This window comes from Caloenas nicobarica, chromosome Z (assembly GCF_036013445.1).
Source record: "Caloenas nicobarica isolate bCalNic1 chromosome Z, bCalNic1.hap1, whole genome shotgun sequence".
Taxonomy (NCBI): Eukaryota; Metazoa; Chordata; class Aves; order Columbiformes; family Columbidae; genus Caloenas; species Caloenas nicobarica.
Window position 1 is genome coordinate 94618453 of NC_088284.1, and position 24258 is coordinate 94642710.

The 24258-nt window shown below is 40.3% G+C and overlaps 1 protein-coding gene across 1 annotated transcript; it reads left to right on the forward strand.

Moving 5' to 3' along the window:
• Positions 1-777: 777 nt before the first annotated feature.
• Positions 778-23998, forward strand: LOC136001765 (vitellogenin-2-like). The gene is made up of 35 exons (XM_065656399.1): positions 778-847; positions 962-982; positions 1088-1239; positions 2674-2925; positions 3469-3630; positions 3717-3865; positions 4440-4590; positions 4744-4901; positions 4989-5154; positions 6025-6150; positions 6485-6703; positions 7617-7834; positions 7993-8090; positions 8391-8515; positions 8626-8727; positions 9380-9499; positions 9585-9774; positions 11140-11233; positions 11345-11530; positions 12072-12216; positions 12336-12558; positions 12649-12824; positions 13215-13925; positions 14421-14471; positions 15372-15461; positions 16518-16730; positions 16820-16962; positions 17361-17499; positions 18143-18278; positions 18720-18906; positions 19234-19325; positions 20464-20561; positions 21295-21454; positions 22876-23037; positions 23880-23998. Exons 1-35 carry the CDS (start codon positions 778-780, stop codon positions 23996-23998), a joined length of 5604 nt encoding a protein of 1867 aa, XP_065512471.1.
• The last annotated feature ends 260 nt before the right edge of the window (positions 23999-24258 follow it).

The window sequence follows — 24258 nt, forward strand, 5'->3', positions numbered from 1 at the left end:
TAGCTGACCTGCACTTCCATTCCACCTGCTTTGCTGCTAAAAGCCTCTGCAGCTTTTAATTGTTCACATTTAGCTGCCATGTACCTTGGAAGATAAAATATTTACAGATTGCTTATGAAATCTTTGTTCATTTAAAAAATACTCCTGGTCAGTGTGACCGGACCTGAAAGGACACAATGAGCCTCTGATTTATTTAAATAAATATATATATTCCATGTCTATGGGTTTTCAGTAGGATGTTAAATGTGCTTTGGTGCACATATGACTATAAGAATAGCAAGGGTTCAATTGTCCTCATCTCCTGTCTACAAGGGTGGCCAAAAACCAATGCCGAGGGAAGAGAAAGAAAATGCCGCTAATGTGTGTGACACTGACTCCACTTTGTTAATTGGGCCACTATCAGTTAGATAACAGTTCAGGTCAGATTCCAGGTCAGCATAACCTGGGCAAAATCAACTTCATCTGTGGCAGGATCAAATACCAGCAGCCCACCATGACACAATTGAGGAAATTAAGTAATGTGTTTATTGTAAATTTGTTGTAAACTCCCTAGTAAAATTGTTTTACTAGGGTAAGTAGAAACTTTTAAACAATTCAGAAAAGAGCTTGCATGAGAAAATCAGTGGGATGCCAAAGTATGACTTGATTTCCATTTTTCCATCTGAAGAGAAAGTATGATTGCAAAAAGGGAAGTGTTTACATAAACTGATAAAAAACTTGAGAATTCAGCAGAACACAGCCACGTGTTCCTGAGCTTTCTTCCATAAAAGTCTCACCATGTCTGGCAGAGCCCCATTCACCTTCACTATGAGGGCAATCATCCTCGCACTAGCGCTCTCCCTTGTAGGTAAGCCTACTCATCCCTTCTTCATTTCCCTTTCCCAAAATTTCCTTAAGTTCAGTGGCATCAATTAGATCTAGACTGACTGTTACTCCTCTGGCTTTCCATCTCTTTTTGCAGGTAGCCAGAAGTTTGACATTGGTAAGTAAATTTCCTTCTCTAGCCTTCTTTTGATGACCGTGTTGTGATTTCTATTTATTAGAATGTGTTTGCGAGTATTGTGAAAATGGCTGTTATTCCCCACAGACCCTGGGTTCAGCAGCAGAAAGAGCCACTTGTACAGCTATGAAGGCTGGGTCTTGAATGGGCTTCAAGAAAAAAATCTAGGCAAAGCTGGCGTGCGCTTGAGCTGTAAACTAGAGATCAGTGGGCTGTCAGAGAACACTTACCTGCTGAAGGTACTGTCTGCTTCCAAACACACCAGGCAACGGGGAGCTATACGTCACAGTCTGATTGCATCTGGCTAACCTGTGGTTAGGAAAGCTGCAGGGAACGACAATGGAGACTTAGCACTGTAGACATCAGAGAACAACTCGCAAGTTAAATTGAGAAGTGATTTGGCATCCAATCACTTACTGGTGGTTGTTGTGGAAATAATTTGTAGCAGGTGTTCCTCAAGACTTTGTGTCAGAAATAGAGGTGCCAAAATCAGGGGTTCTGTTAGAAAATGGTTACTTCTAACTCAAGCCTGCTTTGGGTTTAAGATTTGTTTTTAGCCTCAATACACATTTCCAACTTCTGTGGGAAGTCAGGACTTAGGTATGTGAACTCACTGCCATGTAGACAATTAATATACATAGAATTAAAAAGTGATAAAAGCTGAAGATAAAAAGTGATAAGTGATAAAAGAAAGATTAAAAAATGAAAGACATCAAAAATGAGCACAAAATAATGTTTAGTGTTTGGATAAGACGGTAGAAGATGATATCTCTGCTGACGTCTATAGACAAGACCTGACTCGTCTGAAATAAATATGTTTCAGCAAAATACTTTTATTTGTCTGTTTAATTTAGTTACAAATCAGAGCTTCTTTTTTGGGGGCTATGTTCAGTGACAGAGGTCTAACTGGTTATAGTTGAGCTGTAGGTCTGTCTTTGATGAGGGCAAGACGTCAAAATTAAGGGCTAGGGATTGCATTTTGCGCTGTAGCAAATATCCCGAAATTTTTTACATGCTGCGCACCAGGCTGTGCTCTGAGACACCTAAACTGGCAGTAACTTTGCCAAAGTTACTGAAAATGCTTCTGATTTACATTGTGCCTCAGTCTAAGGGGAAAAAATGTTTATATACACATTGTTCATTATTAAAAAAAAGGAAGATAGATATAAGCAATTCACAAATATGAATCAGATATAACAACTGGTTTAGTAAAAAAAAAATGGAAGGGGAAACTTTCTAAAACTATATTTTTTTGACATTTAGAATGATAAGAACTTTTAAAATGTTAGATTTCACCTAAAGCAGAATATTTATTTTAAGGCTGGAACAATAGGGAGAATTTTATTTGAAATGTTTCATTACTTTTTAAATCAGGTTTTCTCCCTATAGATTTAGTGCAAGTGAAATGTTTAAAATGACCCTGGGAGATAATAGCAATACGTTAACTTCTTCTGTAAGATAAAATAACACTGCTGAGCCCACAGGGTTTATACTGGTTTTACAATAGCATAAGCAAGAGATAAAAGCATAAACTGTTGTATAAATTGCTAAACCTATATTTGGAAGGAAAGCATATTGAACTAGTGATTATGTTAGTTTCTTCCAATCAGCTTTCATATTTAGTACCAAAGTAATTTTATTCACATAAGTATCTCTTCTTAATTTCCTCTCAGATCCGCTCTCCCCAATTCGAGGAATACAATGGCATCTGGCCCAGGGACCCATTTACTCGATCTTCCAAAATCACCCAGATTGTTTCTTCATGTTTTACCCGGCCCTTCGAGTTTGAATACGATAGTGGAAGGATTGGGAACATTTATGGCCCAGAAGACTGTCCCAATATGTGTATTAACATAGTGAGAGGAATACTGAACATGATGCAGATAACCATTAAAAAATCACAGAACGTGTATGAATTGCAGGAGGTTTGTTTTTTCCATTCTAAAAGTATTTTACTGAAAGGATGTGTTCTGTTTAAGTGCTCTTCCTTCAAGTTTCTGTTAATTTGCATCTACTTTCAAATGTTCGTAACAACAAAAAAAATTCACATAAAAGAAAATGTATGCATGTATGTTGGATGAATTTTATTTTTCAGACATCTGTCTTTAAGACTTGACATGCAGTCCTTTGAAGAAAAAAGAATTATTGGCTATGAATGTATTTGTTACATGGCATCCCTGATACAGCTACTTGATCCATTTTATTTGTCCATTGTTGATATTAACCAAATGATTACTTTTTCATTTTAAACTCGGTCCCCTGACTGAGTGTTGTCCACATGTCTATTTGTTAGTTCAATGTGATCAATTGTGTGTAATATTAACAGGTTCCAAAACACAATTAAGACTGTTCAGTAGGTCCTTACACTCCCACTGCCCCTTCAGAGTCTTTGTTCAATAGAACTTATCCTCACACACTGAAATCCTGATACAACTGGGAATTCTCATTGTCTCTGTTGATGCGCACAGGCTGGAATTGGAGGTGTTTGCCATACGAGGTACATCATCCAGGAGGACAGGAAGAACAGCCGAGTCTCCGTCACCAAAACCATAGACCAAAACAATTGCCAGGAAAAGGCGATGCAGAGTGTTGGAATGGCTTACATCTATCCTTGTCCTGCCGATGTGATGGTACGTGAGATGTGAAAAGACCTTGTAGTTAGAAGCATGGCCCTTCTGTTCCCATTCACTCTTTGGGTGTCTCTGTCCTCCTCCAGAAGGCCAGGCTAATAAAAGGGACGGCAGCTTTCTCCTACAAACTGAAGCAGTCGGACAGTGGTACCCTGATCACAGAAGTGACCTCGCAGCAGGTCTATCAGATCTCACCACTCAGCGAACCCACCGGTGTTGCTGTCATGGAAGCTAGGTAGGTGAGACACGGGCTTTCTTCACAAAGTGAGAATAATTATAGATTCTGGCAGTCCCTTTCACCCCCAGCTGAAGTGGAATTGAGCTCCACAGCAGATGGGTAAAGCTGCGAGTACTCATACTTGAGGTTTCCACACTCCTAAAAATGCAGTGAACCATTCTTTCGTTGTATCCTGGTGAATGTGGCACTGCAATTAACAGGAAGAAAAGGAGAAAAGTTCTTTTGCTCATTTATAGCATAAGAATGTAACTTTACTACTCTGTCCTGAGAAGGGGCTACTCGATCGTGTCAGGAGGAGCGTGGTGCACACAGAAATTAGATCATTGATTACTCTGTTGGTAGCTCTCATTCAGAAGACAGCGGTTTAGCTCCTTCGAAACTACTTTGTTGTAGATAACTCTAATGCTATTTTGTTCCAATTAGAAGGCTTTACCCATTAGCAAACTGTAAGATTTTACTGTGATAAGAAAAATTATTAAAGAGCAAAACCGACACCGTCACCAACAAATAGCCAAGGCAGATGGAGGAAGAGAGCTAGTTCATTCCTCCTGGGACACTTGTCTCCCGACAGGCAGCAACTCACCTTGCTGGAAGTGAGAAGCGAACGGGGGAGCAGCCCGGACATTCCCATGCAGAGCTACGGAAGCCTTCGTTACCAGTTCCCATCAGTCTTGCCACAGATGCCACTGCAGCTGATCAAGATGAAAAACCCTGAGCAACGGGTATAGTATTTTTAGGTCTTTAAATTGATTTCCTAATAAAAAATTATTAAAAGAATAATTATTATAAATTCCAAAGGATTTAATTATGCATGCGCGCGCTCTCTCTCTCTCTCTCTCTGTCTCTCTCTCTCTCTCTCTCATGTTTTGTAACAGATAGTAGAAACACTGCAACACATAGTCCTGAATAACCAACAAGATTTCCACGATGATGTTCCACACAGATTCTTGGAGCTTGTCCAGCTCTGCCGGATAGCAAGCGCTGAAATTCTTGAGTCCCTCTGGAGACAATGTTCGGATAAACCCCGCCATAGGTATTTATTTATATCAACTTATAAGAAACTTTTCCATTTTTGGAGCACTGAGAGCTAAAATTAAGGATATTTTCTTTTTGCTTGCAGGCGATGGTTGCTGAGTGCAGTTTCTGCGACAGGCACCAGAGAAGCACTCAAATTCATTAAGAGCAGAATTCGCAATGATGACCTTAACTACCTTCAGACTCTTCTGAGTGTTTCTTTTGCTCTCCATTTAGTGAAGGCTGACGAACAAACTGTTCCAATAGCAGCAGTGAGTAAATCCGTGTGAATCTTTCGTCTCTGATAACAAAAGGAATAATTGATGAGAACCTTTGGTTGTAAAGTACACTAGAGAGTGGATTCTCCTCTCGTACACCAATTTTGTGCAAATGTTGAACCATTAATTTCTTTTGGCACTACATATGCGAAAGGAGACAGAGTCCTATGTCTTCATTTTGCTACATGGGTATAAAAGCTGTTCTCCCACAACAGCTTCTGAGACTAATTCCCATTTTACTTTGCTGGGGTTACATTATGCCTTCTGCAGACAAAACTTCGTCCACTTCAGTTTCTTATTTCTGAAACAAATGGTGGTTTGTGTGTTATATCATTTGAATACCTCTTTTAATTGCAAACTATTCCTTTAAACTGGGAAGTGCTACATGTGAAAGTACTAGAGCAAACACCAAATATTTTGACACTATAATGAATTGTTTATTCTGAACACAATTTTTCCCATCTCTAGTCAATGTCCTTCTCAAATAGGAAGAAAGGATATGATGTGAGAATACAGCATTAATATAATTGAGTTACGCATTGTTCTAAATAATTTCCATGTATAGATTACCCACAATTTTTGTATTTTCAGTATTATGCTTAGTTGAGGAAAATCAAAATGGTGCTATGTAAATTTATACATATGCTTATTCATATTGAAACTAGTGGAGAATCCAGCTCCTAAGTGAATCTTGCAAATAAAATGTCTATGAGCTGATTTAATTTGTTTGGATGTGAACAATAATCATTCTGAAACTGCTCCCCTCAGATAAGCGCTGATGATTTTCCTGCTCTGAAAGCTATGTCAAATACCGTATTAAATACCTTTCTTTCCTCCCCCCTGCCCCACTTTTCCCCTCCCCAGGATTTAATGACTAGTTCTCGGATTCAGAAAAATCCCATGCTTCAGCAAGTTGCCTGCTTGGGATACAGTTCTGTGGTCAATAGATACTGTTCTCAGACCTCAGCTTGTCCTAAAGAAGCTCTTCAGGTGGGCAGCTTTTTCTCAGGTTATTAATACCCTAGTAATGTTCATCACATTATCTTAATCAAGATACAGTATAAAACCAGCAATTTGACTTAAAATACACACTTCACAGGTCTCTTTTAGAACAGGCAATGAATCATTTTACTAATGTAGATATTCACTTCATCATTGAAAACACAGATTTCACATTGTAAGGTAAAATCCTGAGAGAAGCCATTACTTAGTAATTTGATTAAAACCAGTTGGTTTATTGCAATAGGCTTTTCAGTGGGTAAGGGGAACACTGTGTACAATCTATACATTATGAAGAAAAGACTGAATTGTGCTTTGCCTATAGCCCATCCATGACCTGGCAGATGAAGCATTCAGCAGGGGCCGTGAAGACAAAATGAAATTAGCTCTGAAGTGCATTGGCAACATGGGAGAGCCAGCCAGCATCAAGCGCATCCTGAAGTTCCTTCCCGTATCTTCATCCAGTACTTCTGATATCCCCATCCACATTCAGATTGATGCCATAATGGCCTTGAGAAAAATAGCTTGGAAGGACCCCAAAACAGTAAGTATGATCTGCCAGAGATTTCTTTACTCACTGAATTAGAGAACGTATACTGTAAAGAGTAATACATTTGATAGTATCATGTCTGTGGATTCAGCATGTTTTTTTAAAAAATGATTATTTTTAAGAACAACACAACACAATTTTATGATCCAGCTGAACTTTTCTGCTAAGCTGTAATAATTGTTAGTCAGTAGGAAGCTTCCAGAAGGATATCAGCAGTGTTTCTTTAGTCATCCGTCATCACCAATTAAGTCCCGTGCTAGTTATAAACAGTGGAAATTTAGCCACCTAAAAGTCAGACATATAATTTAACCTGCCTTGACAGTAAAGAGGAGAGAGAGAGGTACTTTCTATTGACCTCCTAGGCAAAATGTTGACATTGCTCTGCCTCTTTCAGACCCTTCTCTTCAAGTTGGATGAGTCAGCTCCCACTGAGGTTGCTGGCACGGTGAGCGTAGGCAAGAGTCCTGCCTTTCGGGTGGTTTAGATATAGGACCTATGTGAGACAGCACCCACTCAGACTGTCTTTGGTGAGCTGCTGAAGCTCCCTTTTTGAAAGTGGTCTTATTATCTACAGTTGTCTCTTTCTAAGTTATTCACCAATCTTTGAATGTCAGTAATGCAAAAAGCTATGCTGATGTCTTTTTGATTGTGCTGGGTTTACCCAATACATTGATACATGGACATTTAATTCAGATTCAGCGCCAGCCCTTCACCATGGGGCTGTTCCTCCATGGCTTCTTCAGTTGTCTTAGTAAAATGATGTGGAACCATGGAGTAAAAAAAGATCAGGAAACCTTTCTCTGGGGATAATGGCACCCTCTCTCATTTTTCTTGTGGGTTACGTGTGGATCCAGTCTGCAAAATAGTCTCAATTATTGGCAATTCCAGACATGGTTTCTCTCTGCAGGTGCAGGGGTATCTCATCCAGGTCCTTGCAGACCAGTCACTTCTCCCCGAAGTGCGAATGATGGCTTGTGCTGTTATCTTCGAGACAAGGCCTGCCCTTCCTTTAATAACAACCATAGCTAATGTGGCAATGAAGGAGAGCAGTTTGCAAGTGGCCAGTTTTGTGTATTCCCACATGAAGGCTTTGTCAAAGAGCAGCTTGCCATCCATGTACAATATGTAAGTAGAGACAGGAATGAAGTGGGCCATCTTCTGCAATTAAGTTCTGTTACATCCTTGTTAGTGAGCACTGCATGTGCCGACAAACTGAATTCTGTTTATATTCTCATGGGGTGCAGCTTATTTCTGGATATTATTACCTTTTTCGTTTTGTTTAGATCTTCGGCTTGCAATATTGCCCTAAAGCTGCTGGCCTCCAAACTGGACAGGCTGAGCTATCGGTATAGCAAGGTCATGCATATTGGTGGTTACTTTGGTGAGTAAAACATTTCAGCAACTCGGAAACTTTCCCTTCAGAAATCCATTCTTAAGAGACATTAAGCCCTTTGGAGAACTATGGCATTCTGTGTTTCAATAAGAGATTGAATTAAATGTGACAGTCACATATTTAAAAGTGCATGAGTAGCTGTTTATTAATTTGGGCCTAAACAGTTAAAATCTATGTAATGACATATCTTAAGAGTTGGTAAAGGAAAAAGCTACAGAAATATGATATTGAATGATAAGCAGAACGGTTAGAAAAAAAAAATGTGTCTTTTGTTTACTTCTGCTATAGATAACTACAAAGTTGGTGCTGCTGGAGATGTCTTTGTTATGAACAGCCCGGGAACGATGTTCCCATCAGCAATAATTTCCAAGCTGATGGCATATTCTGCAGGGTCAGTGGCTGATTTAGTGGAGGTAAATATTTGCCTAAATCAATACTAAGGCAAATTAAAATTAAAATTGACTTTTAAGTTTCCTCTCTGTAAGTATGTTTCAACCTGCTCCATCTCATGCTGTTTTGGTAGGTTGGTGTCCGTGTGGAAGGCCTCACAGATGTCATCATGAAAAGAAACATCCCATTCGCTGAATATCCCACGTACAAAAAAATAAAGGAGATTGGAAAAGCTGTAGGTATTTTCTGTAATGCAGTGTGTGGGTTATAGGAAGGGGTGTTTAGTAAGGTTTTTTGTACTAGTTAAGCCCTGTCTCAGAAGGAAAACTACCTGCCTAGCGGTCACCTCAAGCATTTCTGTAAGAGAGAGATCTGCTGTGGGTCTGCAGGGGACATCACTCCTGCGACGGCTGGGACAGTTTCTGTGAATTCTCCCTCTCCTCTGCCTCCTCCCCACATTGGAGCAAGGCAGGAGAGGGAGCAAGGGACTTTGCAGCATGGTGTGTCTCTCATGCCTGGCAGGCTTATTCCTCCCTCCCGTCATCTACCTCACTTAGTTTATAAGAACACACCTTTGTCTTCAGGAGAAAAAGTGATTTGTTGCTGTGCTTTCAAACTAGGTTTAGTGGTCATAATGGCCCAAACTCTCTGAGTAAATGTTATTGCATCGGAATACACAACACTGGACAGGAGGCTATTCATGGGCATCTCAGTGACAGGGAGCAAGTCTAATTAGTGACACCATGCTATTTACAAAGCAGCAAAGACACACAAGCAGCAATGGAAAGTTGCAGCTTGGTCAGTGATAGATTCGATCACTTTGCTGAATTACCATTTTCAAACTGATGCATTAAGGAACTTTGCTTGGTTTTTTATCTGTTCTGCAGCTGCTGGGGTGGAAGGAGCTGCCAACAGAAACCCCCTTGATATCAGCCTACTTGAAACTATTTGGCCAAGAGCTTGCCTACCTCAATGTCAATAAGGAAGTCCTGCAGCAGGCTATGAAGGTACCAGGGACCCCTACTTTTCTTTGCAAGATTTGACACCATTGTACTTTTATATCCTAACCTCTTCATCTCTGCTTTACTGCAGACTGTGCTGGAACCTGCCGACAGGAACACAGCGATAAAGAGAATTGCCAGCCAAATCCGCAATGGCATTGCAGGACAATGGACGCAGCCGGTGTGGCTGGGAGAGATGCGATATATCGTTCCTACCTGCACTGGTCTGCCGCTGGAGTACGGGTCATACACCACTGCTCTGGCACGGGCAGCTGTCAGTGGTGAGTTGGGATGTACACGATCAGCTGTGTGAGGTCTGAGCAGGGGATGAGAGGGACAGGCGAGGAAGAAGTGGGAAAAACAGAGAGTTAGAAAAAGAACGCATTTTTGTAGTGGAGGGGAGGTAGCAAAGATGTTTGAAGAAAAGCTGGACACAGCTGATTTCTGCCTCATCTTTGAATGGATTGAAGACAGAGGAGGTGAGGTGAGAATCTGAGAAACCAGAGAGAGAAAGGTCCTGGCATTCCAGTCCAGAAGAAACGAGCTGGGTGGGGAGCTGACTACAGACATAGGCAGAAGGGGTGGCTCCTGAGAGACACACACACGAGCTAAGCAGGATCCAGTGGTGATTCAAACAGAGAAGAAAGTAGAAGGCAATCAAAAGAGAACCACCAGTAACATTAAAGAAGGCAGAAAGAGAAAGAGGACTTGTGAAAAGGGACAGAGAGTTCTCTTTTAACAGAATAAATACTCAAGTATGACTACTTATCAAGAAGTTAAATCAGTGATCATACTCTCTGTTGTGCAACAAGCTTTTAATTTAGGCAAAATTGTCTTACCCTTCCTTTTGCTGACACCGCATAAGGAATGAAGGGTGAAATACATGTACTTGTGCTCTGTTTACAAGTCTCACATGTGTCCACTCTTGGCTGCTCTTGGTTTTTTGTTTGTTTTAATAGCACCTTTGAATGCCCACCTGTCTTTCACGCGGGATGGAGTAACCCATGCAAGTGTATAGGCCGGGCAGCACCCAGCCAGAGAGCAGCTGTGCGGGAAAGGGCCGGGGGGCGGATGGACATCTGGTATCGTGAGTCACTAGTGTGCTCTTGTGGTGGGGACGGCCAACTGCATCTCTGGCTGCAGCAGCGAGAGCAGAGCTAACATGGAAATTATCGTCCCCCATAATCAGCACATCTGAGGCTGCATCTGGAGTACAATGTCCAGTTTGGGGTTTGCAGTACAAGAAAGGTGTTCACACTGGATGTGAGGAAAGACTGAAAAGCAGGGCTTGTTTAACCCAGTTGCCCATCATTCACTCCGTCTTCTGGCTCCATGCATTCTGAAATTTCGATGTTATACTACTTAACAAGCTTTCAGTTTGCGTCACTTCTTTATTTTCTTACTTAATTTTTATTTCCATTTTCAATGTTGCATCAGAACCTCTACATACAGCACAATCTTCCTGTATATTTTCAGTAATTTTCAGTTTCATAAAAGATCTCACATATCCCAAAGTCTGTCTTGATTTCCAACCATATTTGTCGTATTAACAAAAATATTACCTCTTCCTGAAAACTGTGTCTTGCTTAAATTCAAATCCTTTCTTTCACTTTTACCATTTTTTAATGTTTTTCTGACATTTGCAGTTGATGGAAAGATGACCCCACCCTTAACTGGAGATTTCAGACCTTCCCAGTTGCTTGAATCCACCATGCAGATTCGATCTGACATAAACCCAAGGTATGGCAGGTTTCTAAGGCTTTACATATGATGGAGGTTTCTTATGAAAAGGCAGAACCACGCGTTAAAAGAGAAAACCTTTCTTACATTGACTGCTTCTCTCTGTTTCAGCTTATATGTGCACACGGTTGCAACAATGGGTGTCAACACCGAATACTTTCAACATGCTGTCGAAATTCAAGGCAAGGTCCTGACAAGAGTGCCAATGAAGTTTGATGCCAAGATAGACATGAAACTGAAAAATGTTAAGATTGAAACAAATCCATGCCACGAGGAAACAGAGATAGTGGTTGGAAGGTACGGTAGCATTACTTCAGAATGGTTCCTGTTGCTGAAACCTCACAAAGTTCACTATTCACTGACCTACTACAGAGGTTTCTAGATAGGCAGAGTGACTTTTCAGTGTGTAGCAGAACCTTTGGGATAAAGAGCAAGGAAGAGAAGTACGGGAGTTAGAAGTCAGAAGATACCTAAATTATTTAGGAGTTGAATTTTTATTTTAATTTGTTTATTATTTTCTGGTTTTCATTTTTATTTATTATTTTATTGCCTTTTAGGGGTTTTAGTTTTTGTTCTTAAATGAATGCCTTTCATGTTTTGGAAATTTGTTTAAATTTATCCAGATTTTGAAAACTTCCTGTGATACAAGGAGCTGAAGTTTGTCATTAACTGGTCTTATTTGTCTTTAATGATATTTATACCTATAGTTGCATATATAATCCCTATGTTCAAACAACGCATCTCTGTGCTGTCACAGGATACTGACAGGGATGTGTTTCATTTAATCCAAAGATAAGGATTCAGAATAATTCACTGGTTTTTGCACATATCTCAACAGACATAAAGCTTTTGCTGTATCGAGAAATATAGGAGAACTAGGCGTTGAAAAGAGGACCTCAATTCTCCCAGGAGATGCTTCATCAAATATTGTGGAAGAACCTTTCAAACCATCGGAGAGAGCTTCCAGTGAAGGTCTCACAATGGTAACCTATTCCTTTCTTCTTATATAGTATTGTTTACCTGCCCTGTGATGCACGTCTGCAGTTTTACTCTTGCCTATGGTATGCTCCAAGTGGTATTCACATACTCGTCTCCAATGCAGCAGGGAGCTGACAGCATGCCAAGGAAACAGGCCTCTAGCTCTCAAGAGGATCTTCGTCACAGCCCAGGAAGAAAAACTCATAAACAAGACATTTGCATCAAGCTTCATCATCTCGGTTGTCAGCTCTGCTTTTCCAGCAGGTTACAAGATGCCAGTTTCTTAAAAAACACATATTTGCACAGGTTAATTGGTGAACATGAAGCTAAAATAGTCTTGATGCCAGGTACGATATTGAGCACAAGCCCTGTCATCTTTGGTTTGCGGATGCTATTTGAAGCAGTATAACCTTCTAATGCGTGCAATCGGTGTGTAGTTCAAACAGATGCTGATCTTGACAAAATTCTCCTGGAGATTCAGGCAGGATCCAGAGCAGCTTCTAAAATAATTCATGTGGTGAACTCGGAGTCTGAGGAAGAGGATGAGTCATCTCCATATAAGGACATTCAAGCTAAACTGAAAAAGATTCTAGGCATTGAAAATGTGTTCAAGGTAAGAGACTTTGAGCATGGGAGAGGGGAATATTTTCCCAAAAATGAAGCCAAGAATTTGAAGTTCAGTGCAGAAAGCTGTCATGGGAAAGCAAGGATGGGGCTAGTTTGAAGGGTGCCAATTCCAGGCCTGTCAGCCTGTGCCACATCTGGGGAGACCGATCCTACAGAGAGCTTCCAGCTAAGGCTGGTCCTCTGGGCTGCGCTAGATTTCAGCTGGGCTGAGTGGACCTAAGGAAGTTGTGCAGCTTCTGCATTGAGTGAGACATGGAAGTTGTTCCTTGAAAGGCTGATATGAGCAGCTTGTATGACACCCAGAGAAGTTTTACTTTGTTAATACAGGACCAGATGTATCTCCTCTCTTGCACTTCTCTTTGAACTGTTTTTGCAGGTTGCAAATAAAACACGACACCAGAAGAAGAAACCTTCTAAAAAAGCGAACACTGTGCTAACAGAGCTTGGGAGAGACCCTGATGCAAAAAATCCCTCCAGCTCATCTTCTGCCTCCTCAGCTGTATCCTCTTCTTCCTCATCATCTGCTGCTTCTCCTCATCGTAAAAAGACTGTGGATGAAGATGAGAATGATCAAGCAAAGCAAGCAAGAAACAAAGATGCAAGCAGCAAGAGCAGCAGCAGCAGCAAAAGCAGCAGCAGTAGCAGCAAAAGCAGTAGCAGCAAAAGCAGTAGCAGCAAAAGCAGTAGCAGCAAAAGCGGCAGCAGTAGCAGCAAAAGCAGTAACAGCAAAAGCAGCAGCAGTAGCAGCAAAAGCAGCAGCAGTAGCAGCAAAAGCAGTAGCAGCAAAAGCGGCAGCAGTAGCAGCAAAAGCGGCAGCAGTAGCAGCAAAAGCGGCAGCAGCAAAAGCAGCAGCAGTAGCAAAAGCAGCAGTAGCAGCAGCAGCAAGAGTAGCAGCAGCAGCAAGAGTAGCAGCAGCAGCAGCAGCAGTAGTAGCAGCAGCAGCAGGAAGTCGAGTCACCACAGCCACGGGCATCACTCAAGGCATCTGAATGGCAGCAGTTGCAGCAGCTCATCGAGTCACCATGGCCATGGACATCATTCAGGACATGTGGACAGTAGCAGCAGCAGCAGTTATTCCAAAATATGGGTAACTTTGTCAGATTGGCTGATGCAGATGATGTTTGTGAATCACATTCCTGATAACAGCTGGCTTTGCATCATCAATCAGGAAATTATGATTTGACACAGTAAATTTTAGCAACATAAAATTGCAAAATTTATTCCGCAAACACACCTGCAATAATTGGCTCGGATGTCTGCTTCAAAGAATCTCAAAAGTTTCACAAGTTTGTTGAAACTTTTGTTATAGGCAGGCAACCACTTTTTTGCCAATTTACTGCTTTCTGTCAATATACCTTGCATGCTTCTGTCTTAATTTTGCAGTAAGAACATTAATGCTTGTTATAAACTACTTGAAGTCTTGCATTACGTGCTTGTGACTAAGCATACAGAACTATGCATGAATGATAATTAGTAAAATCCTTACTTAATTCCCAGTGCTCAGATTTCAATGTAATTGCAGCATTTATCTTCTTCTGAGACTTTTCATCTTTTTTAAAAAATTTTTTTATCGTTTTCAAAGGAGTATCATGAGATTTATCAGTATCGCTTTAGATCAGCGCATAGACAAGAGGTGAGTTTTTATTTCCTCAGTAAATTAAGTATGGAATCTGTCATGAGTCACATGGAAACCTTAAAGGCAAAAACCTAAAAGCGTTTTTGTTGAGGAAAATTATGGTACTGGTTACATTTAGAACACCAAATGAGCTGTGGTTGTTCTTATGAGATGTGTAAAGACAGAGAGCTGATTTCTCCTTTGTGTTGTGCATATGATGCCGTTTGTGGCTCTGCAAAGTAGACACAAAACTCTACCAAAACAGTACAAGGGACTGGGGATGCACGCTTTGGAGGAACAAAGATTCTACCTTCAAGAGCTTGAGTTGTTTAGCTTTGATCACTTGGTTCCTTGGGTTGGAATCACTGTTGATACACACAGGAATAGTGATGTTGACAAACATGGGAGGATATCTTATTTTATGGTACTTTACTTTGGCAGAAGATTCTTACTAGGACATGAGACAGCCAGGAGCAGTGTACTTTGTCTTAGTGTGCCTCAAAAAGTAGAAAGTTTAGCTCTGTGTGTCCATTCAGTGTGTCTGTTCAACGTGTCCTCCAGTTGATCATGCCCTTCCAAAGTAAAATAAATCTGTTCTGGTCTTTTGTATTGGATTGAGTAGCTGGTTCAATTTTACTTGCTTTGGTCCATTTTTTTTTTCACATAGGAAATTCTCATCTAGACATGTTCCTTGTTTGTGTCTTCTGAGGGGTCAAGATATGTTTGGGTAAACAAGATTTTTCAGAGCTAGATCACATGTACTAAGCAGGATGAGACACTGAGGTGCTCAGGGTTGGAACGCAAGTTTGCCAACACCAAGTGCCATGACAGAGAGTGTTCTGTAGCACTGCCCAGAGCAATGTCTTCAAGCATGCTTTTAAGTTACCCTCTTGAGCATGGTATGTTTTCTTCTTGCAGTTCCCAAAAAGAAAACTCCCGGCTGACCAACTTAGCAGCACAGATTCTTCTGCCAGATCCAGTCATACCTCATCCCGAGCTGCTTCCCGGGTTAGTTGCATCACTTTTAGGGGTTTTCGACAGCTTGGAAGAACAGCAGAGTAGCTGTGCACTTGCAGTAATTGTGCAGCTAGGATAATGGAAGTGAGAAACACCAACCTCTCAAGTCTCAGGTATCAACCAAGAGTGAGACACGCACCACAGTTGCCACACACACTTTCCTCTGAACTGAGGTGAGGATCCCTCACGGGAATCCCACCCAACAGATGCCTGCAGAGACTGATCTTGTGACCTCTGCAACCAGGAGGGAAGTTGAGGTGCCGCGGTGCCAGTGCAAGGACATTGGTGGTCAAGGCCAAGGCTAAGATGAGCCTCAGCAGAAGGCAATTGCCAGAGGTGACATGTAGCACCTTGGCTCCTCGCCACCATCCAGTCTCATGCGTGCCTGCTTGGTCTCTGGGGCAAGTGATGAAGTCTAATGGTGGAACTGCAGGTCATAGGACGCATAAGGCCCTGCTTTCAAGGGAGGAGGTAGAAGACAATGTCTTGGATTATATTTTGTGCTAAGGTGCTGTGCAAACATGAAACCTGCCTGCCCCACAGACCTGGTGGCTGAAGTGTGAGGTAAAAGCCAACAGACCAACTAGACAGATAAACAAGAGGACACTAGCTAGAGGATGTTATTGTGGTAAGAATGAGTGACGAGTACAACTGACAGCCGATGTTGTTAGTCAAACTGAACCATTTTCGTTCATTCACTGGCAAATATATGGATATTAACAATGGAGCCTAAATCATATGGTCATTACTGTATCCTAATGATATGAATATTTCCATGGTATCCGCTGTGGCTCAGGAAATGGCACAAATTTACAAATTTTGGCTCATATAAAATAGTGATAAGATCCATCTGTGCCTGCAGAGGCACATGCCCATTAAAGACATATGCGTGAGAGTTTATAGGCATGTATATATGTGTGGTCCATATGCTGGTATATGTTTGCAGTCCAGTTGTTTATTTTTCATTTATTCATCCAGGTCTTGCGTCTAAAATGTTAATGGTAACTCTTTTATAATTTCTGCGTAATTTCTTCCCCTTCTTCTTAGCTCAAGTTTTTGGGAGATGTTCAAACACCAGTATTAGCTGCTTTTCTTCACGGTGTTCATAACAATAAGAAGATAGGAGGTCTCCAGCTTGTGGTATATGCTGATATTGATTCTGTCAAGCCCCGGATGCAGGTATTTGTGTCAAACCTCACAGATTCAAGCAAGTGGAAGCTCTGTGCTGATGCTTCAGTCCTCAATGCTCACAAGGCAGCGGTAAGGCTCAAAACCAGTTATATACAGCTGTATGCATCACAGGAAAACCATGTGCATTTAAAGTTGGACCATTTCTCTCTCCATTATAGGCTTACCTGAAATGGGGCCGGAATTGCCAGGACTACAAGATTTCGACTGAGCTGGTAACTGGACGGTTTGCTGGCCACCCTGCTGTGCAAGTGAAATTGGAGTGGCCTAAAGTTCCTTCGAGTGTCAGATCCATAGCAGAATGGTGAGGTTTTAGTCTTTAGTGACACTCGTTCATGGTATCGGCCAACTGGGAAAAATCAGCATCCACCCATGAGCTTATAGTGGTTAAAGTACTGGCTATCATTGTATTCTCTGATCTATCTGAGCACTGCCTTCAGACTTAAAAGCTGAGTGGGAGATCATAGCCATCTATTGTATAGTAATCCTTTCTACTGGACATAATTACTGAAAACTGAGAAACAGATCCCTCCTTTCACTGAATACTTGGTTTGTAAAGCAGAGAGTGGTCATGGGAACATAACCCATGATCCTGAAGACTGCATATACTACTTACACACAGAAGTGAGACAGCCTGGTTGGGATGTGTGCTGCTTTTTGCTTCTCTATTTCACCAGATCTTTCTGATTTGAATTTTTGAAGGTTTTACAAATTTGTCCCTGGGGCTGCATTTATGCTGGGGTTCTCTGAAAAAATGGACAAGAATCCTTCTCGACAAGTCAGGGTGATCGTGGCTCTAACTTCTCCAAGGACATGTGATGTTGTTATCAAGCTTCCTGATGTAATTATGAAATATTATTATCACTTTCTTATTTTTTCCGAGTAGAAAAGTGAGACTGTTGCATTTTAATTACAGTAGGTCAATTCTGAGAAAGAAAAATTAAGTAAGCATCACATGCGTTTCCATCTGTAGCAGCTCCATAAGTGTTCACCTAACAACCTTTGGAGGGGAGTAGTTTGGGTTGGAAGTGACCTTTAAAGGGCATCTAGTCCAACCTCCCTGCCATGAGCAGGGACTAGATCAGGTTGCTCAGAGCCCCATCCAGCCTGGCCTTGAATGTTTCCAGGGATTGGGCATCTACCACCTCTCTGGGCAACCTGGGCCAGAGTTTCACCACCCTCATTGTAAAAAATTTCTTTTTTAGATCCAGTCCAAATCTACGCTCTTTTAGTAGGTTTAAAGTAGTTAATTATCTCCCAAATAATATCTGAATGATAACCCACAGCATGACAGAAAACTATAAGCAGAAGCAAAAAGCTCATGGGCAGTGAGTCAGATGAGCTGTGTTCACATAAAGTCTTTGTTGACCAAAGTAGAAGAAATTGAAACGAAATTCCAAATAGGAGAAAAAGCTGAGCTGAACTGTTTGTTGTGAATAGCTGGCACAAGTATATTTTAAATGTGCTTTTGAATTCCTTTTCAGGTGATCCTCTCTGAAAAAGCCATGAGGCTTCCCCTGTCACTGCCTGTAGGTCCGAGGATACCAGCTTCAGAGCTGCAACCTCCCATCTGGAATGTCTTTGCCGAAGCCCCCTCTGCAGTGCTCGAGAATTTGAAAGGTCAGGGTCTAATCAGGTTCAGAAGCATGACAGCCTCAGTCTCACAGATTACTTGGGCACCTTCTGAATTTTTCTGGGATTATTTGCCTCTAGCTAATTAGGAAATGTGCTGTAATAAAGTGAGGATGGTTCAACTGAGAGAGAATAGAGTGCATATACTAAAGAAATCATCATCATTTCATGGATCAAAATACCAGCTATCTGAATTGATAACATTTAAGCTTTTAGGCCATTATTTTTTGTTAGATAGAGGAATATATTTTCCATGCTTTTTTTTAGAATTTATGGGTGCTTAGTAGCCAAAAGCCCCTGTAAACCATACAAAAATATAGTGGAAAAAAAATAAAGCTAAAATAATATGACACTAAAAATAAAATATGCAATTTAATGACTTTTTTTTTTCTGGAAAAGCAAATACTCACTGGCATTTTATTTAACCAGCTAGCTGCTCAGTTTCCCACAACAAGATCACAACCTTTAACGAAGTTCAGTTTAACTACACCATGCCAGCAAACTGCTACCACATCTTGGCTCAGGATTGCAGCTCTGACCTTAAGTTCCTGGTGATGATGAGGAATGCTGAAGAAGCAATGAACCTGAAAGCCATCAACATCAAGCTTGGCAGTCAGTAAGTAACTCCTGCCAGATGCTGGGAGCATGAGAGACTGCATCGTCCACATTTAACGTGAGAGGAGCTTAAGTCTGAGCTTTACTGTGATGGCTAGCAGCCCGTGGGATTTCGGCATTTCTCTCATTTACCTTCCATGCACATTGACTGTGATGCTGATGGTGTTATCCTGCATCTTAGGTGACAAGAATACCCGCGGTGTAATTTAAGTAGTTGAAATGATCTTATGCTGTGATGAGTGATATTTAATGAGCAGGAAAATGCCTTTGTCACTGTATGTGTATGAATGTGATATAAACACGGTGTGAATGCTCTTCTTCTTAACAGTGAAATCGATATGCGTCCTGCGAGCGGACAGGTGAAACTGCTGGTAGATGGGATCGAAAGCCCCACAAGGAATATTTCATACGTATCTGCTGGTAAGTGATGCAGCGTCTGTTGTTTCATTTTCACATATGTTTTAGGAGAAAAAAACACACTAAAAAAATCTATTAAAAAGATTCCACCAGTTTGTATTCAATAACTGTTTCTACCTTTGGCTGTAAGGTTAATATTTAAGAAAATGTATTACACTCCCTTGCATCAGAACACTTAGAAAGACTGATTAGAGTGTGAAGCTCTTGTAGTGGCCAAACTAAGTAAGATATAACTAACACGAAGATCTCCCCTTTTCATACATTACTGTAGCTCCCACTGGATTTCCAAACTTGAAAAGTGTTTTGGTTGTACTATAAATCTTGCTTGATTAAAACTTTTCGAAGTAGAGCTCTTCTGAAATTCACCACACTTGTATACCAGTGTTTTTCCTAATTTTATTTGTTGGCATTAATTTGGTTAGCATTCTGAAATCTGCTAGGAATAAATATGGTGAACTGGGAAATAGCCTGCTTGCTTCTCTCAAAGCAGGAGTAGTTCGGTGTGGGTTTTTTGTTTGTTTGGGTTTTGTTGTTGTTGTTTTGTGTTGTTTGTTTTGTTGTTGTTGTTTCTGTGAAAAGATACAGTACGACCTTGCTTCATTCTGTGCTATGCAGTCGGGGGCAATATACAGTGCAGGTGTTTCCTGACTGTAGAGCTGTAGTACGCAAATCAGGCTTAGTCTTGCTGAAATTGGGTTGGCATCTACCAGTGCTGAGCTTTGCCCTAGTTGTTACATACTTGGGAAGTCATAGTTGTGCTAGAAATGGTTTCAGTGACAGTCACGGTGTTCTTTGTATTTCCTTATTCCATCATAGATTAGTCAGGGCCTTGTATAGGCGCACAACTATACAGACACTATATACAGCTCTGTAACCATTTCTAGAAATCAATATGAACACATTAATAACCCAAAGAAAAATAAATAAATCTGTGATCATTAAAATTGTTTTCCAACTTTTTACAAACAACTATTTTTCTATACATACACATTGCTATGCTGTTTGCTGCATGTTTTGCTTCTTAAATAGAACTGAAAAATTTCAATGAAAAGAACATTTAGAAACATGACAGATGCTTTTGTCTTTCTTAAAGAAGCTAGGTTGGGTCTGTTTTGATTTGTTTTATGTTGTTTTCTTCTAGGTGCTTCTCTGCAGGTCCACAGTGAAGGTCAAGGGCTTGTACTTGTTGCCCCAGCCTATGGCATCGATAAATTGTACTTCGATGGATACACATTCAGGGTATCGTTCTTCCTCTTTCTAAGCTTGGATGTTGAGAAATTTCCATACGATCCCCTTAAATCTTGTATATGTGAGTGCAAGAGTATACAGTGGCAAAGCCAAATGTGTGCAGGGCCAAAAAAAAAACCACAAAAGGGAAGATGAAACCACAGAGTTGCACTGTCCTGCTCTTTATTTCTGAGCAGAAGTGAGAATCTTTCACTGACAAAAAATACCTTATTCTTGCAGGTGTGTGTTGGGAAATGGGCCCATGAGTGTATACACACTGAGCCAGCAGTGCGTTTGCAAGAAAAATGAGTTTTCAGCTCCTGACCACTGTTCTTAGCAGCTGTATAATTCTTCAAACCAACAAAAATGCAGCCATTCTTTTAAGATGAATGAATGCTTTAAAGGCTGCACTAAAAATAATGTGAAACAGGAACGTAAGAAATTGGTAAACCATATTGTAGCTATCACCTCTACTATGAAAACATCCATCATAAAAAATCTTCAGCAAATTAATAGTCCAGACTATTAATAACTTAACACACTAGATGGGCACAGAAGGTTTTAAAGGCTGTAACAGTTAAAGGCGCTGCATCAGACTGTTAGAGCCTTTTGAATCCTTAGTAAAGGGATTTTAAATATTTGTGCATTAACTTATACTGGAAGAGAAATGGATAGCATAAATCTGCTCCATCGATATTACTTTTTTTTAACTCAAAATGATTTTGACTTTTTTTTTTCCTCAAAGATTCAAGTTGCTTTATGGATGGCAGGGAAAATGTGTGGAATATGTGGAAAATATGATTCAGAATGTGAACAGGAATATCGGATGCCCAATGGATATGTAGCTAAAGATGCAGTGAGCTTTGGGCATTCTTGGATTTTGGAAGAAAAGCCTTGTACAGGAGGTATGCAAGCTCTAATAAGTGTAATATATTAATGCAGTTGTTTAGAAAATGTAGAATCTGTTCAGAAAATTTTAAATCTGTAAACATTTTGAGGAAAAAAAAGCATTTTAAAATAATTCATTGTTAAGTTATATATTAAGTATTAAAATTATTTGCCAGTTTAGAAAGAAATAAGAAACTACAAGTTAAACAATCATACCAAAATAAACAAATCAGTTGAAATTATATAACCAAGCAGAAACAGAATATTTCTTTACATTTTGAAGTATTTTAGAATATCAGGAAAAAAATGTAGAAGGATAAATTCACATGGAATGCTTTGATTTAAGCGCAACAACATTTTCCAGACATCAATTTCCAGTATTCGATGCATCAAAAAATCAGATGGAGATCAGTAATTACTTTGATCAGCCTTGGCTGATCACCTGATTTTTGAACCAGTGCAACCTGTCCAACAAAGCATTTGAGCACACGAGCAGTTCCAGGGACTTTGTTACATGGTTGAAATAAAAAAAGCTGTATTTCAAGTGTTTCAATAGATAAGGATCTTACGGTGTGCTTGATGCACTCATCTGAGGTTATAATGCAACCACAGTGCTGTGGCGAGAACAGGCATGTTGTCTTTGTAAAGAAGACTTGTCCTTGTGGGAAGGACTTCCTCAGTCCCTGGAGATGCCTTCTACACCTTTAGCTGTGCATCAAATGTTTTTCTATGTCTTTGTAAAGAATGTTGGGCATCAAACTGGCTTTATGTGGATATGGAGTCCCCATGCATGTACAGGATAATATTCCCATGGCTGGTTGTGACCACATATTGTGTTTCCATTTAACATATAGTGGAAATGGCTAGAATTTTAGAGAATTAAGTTTATAGTCAGGAATAAATTGTGGTCCATTTAGCCTCTCACACACTTGTAACTGCTTGTCTTGGGCATCCAAAATGAGATCAATATTACTGGCTGGCAGCAATGACTCTTGGTCTCTCTCTGAAGCAATTCTGTGTCTGAATGACAGTGGTAATAGTGTAATTCTTTAGTGATTATTTTTATTTGGTCAGAAATCCTCCTTTTCTTTCCACTGCTGGCTATTCAACACTTTTGAATGTGGTTTTGCAGCTATATGCTGTAGTAAGCCAGTTTACTTTGAAAAATGCTTATTAGAAAGCACATCAGACTGTGTTTCTACATGTTAATCTCGAAATAATCCTGTTGCATTTGAAATTAACTTTCCTTAGCTCCATACATAATTAGCCAATTTGAAAAGTTTATCAATCAGTGATGGTGCTTCACTTATGTTCAAAATACAGTTTTCTTAGGGGAACGTTGTTTGCAAATCGGCGATGTTGGCAGACGTGTCCTCCTGGGCAGGTCTGAAGATTTTGAATGTAAGCATGTAAACCATCACCAGTGGTTCTGTTACAGCCTGCAAACTGCGACGCTCGTTTGTGAAGCTTGAGAAGACGGTTCAGCTGGCGGGCATGGAGTCTAAGTGCTATTCCACAGAGCCTGTGCTGCGCTGCATGAAAGGATGCTCCGCCACCCAGACTGCTCCGGTCGCTGTTGGTTTCCACTGTCTCCCAGCTGGTAAGTAAACAGAAATCCTACTGAATAGGAGCTGCACAAAAGTCTGAATTCATTGTGCCTTGACTCAGTTATTCCACTTGAAATGTATGAATAATCTAACATATCCACAGGTAGGGATGGACTTACTGTGGTATCGACTGAAGACCTTTCCTTGTTTTCATTAAGATGTAAAACTTTATTTAGCATGAGAGGTGTTTTTCTCTTGTAATTATACTGTGGTTCTCATTACACCAGAATTTAAAATCTAAACTGAGCCTTCATGATGCTTCAAGCTCACAGCACAGTCAACATTGTAATTCAGCTGAAAAACTGTGTATTGCAGCCTGTGAGGATTCAGCCACATCTGACCATGTGCAGCACCCTGAAATGGGGATCCTCGCCTTGTATATTTTATATACTGCTGCCTTTGGGTGTAACCCTATTTCACTGAGTTGATTTAGGCAGTAGAAAGGCAGATGTGGACGGGGTTCCTGCACACAGGCCCAGTGATATCAGAGGATGTTTTTGATAGCTATATTGTAGATTCTAAGATATTAAATAGATACAGATTATATAGGTGATAGATTCATGTTTGTTTTTCCTCTAAGACCATAATAGCCTTTTCTAAATGTATTATTAATAAAATTCTACATGAAAATAGTAGTTTTCCTAGCAGAAATGGCTAATTAATCAAAGGGGTTTCCTGGAACATCTCTGCATGACTTAGAGAAATAAAAATATGTAAGATAGTGAGGAGAAGCCAAGCCTGCTGTAATTAATGTCTAGTGCATGGTAAATACTATACCTTGAAAAAACTACTTCTGAAGTATACTGTTTACTTTTCATTTCTTGTTCCCCTTCAGATTCAGCTACCAGCCTGACGGACAAACAGGCAAAGTTCGACCAGAAGTCAGAGGATATGCAGGACACTGTTGATGCACACGTAGCATGTTCTTGTGAGAATGAAGACTGCAGTGCATGAAGCTGTACATTGCAACACAGGAAAAAACACAAACACTTCAATGTTTTTATTATGTGGTGTAAGAAAACTCAAGGAATAATAGAGATGCTAAATTAAGTGTTTAAGAGCGTACAGAATCTTTCCAAGTAATTTAAAGTATTAAACTTTATTATTGTAGAAACTTTTATGATTACCCATAAATATCTGATTTCATAATAAATCCATGCATGGAGAAATTGATGAAGTCTTCCTTATTTCACTAGTTACAGAAAGAGAAGGTC

Excerpts from the sequence above, each read along its gene's own strand:
- LOC136001765 (XM_065656399.1), top strand. The coding sequence starts at position 778 with ATGTCTGGCAGAGCCCCATTCACCTTCACTATGAGGGCAATCATCCTC. Across the intron at positions 6,704-7,616 it reads CTTGGAAGGACCCCAAAACA|GTGCAGGGGTATCTCATCCA; the intron begins GTAAGTATGATC and ends TTCTCTCTGCAG. Across the intron at positions 8,091-8,390 it reads GCATATTGGTGGTTACTTTG|ATAACTACAAAGTTGGTGCT; the intron begins GTGAGTAAAACA and ends CTTCTGCTATAG.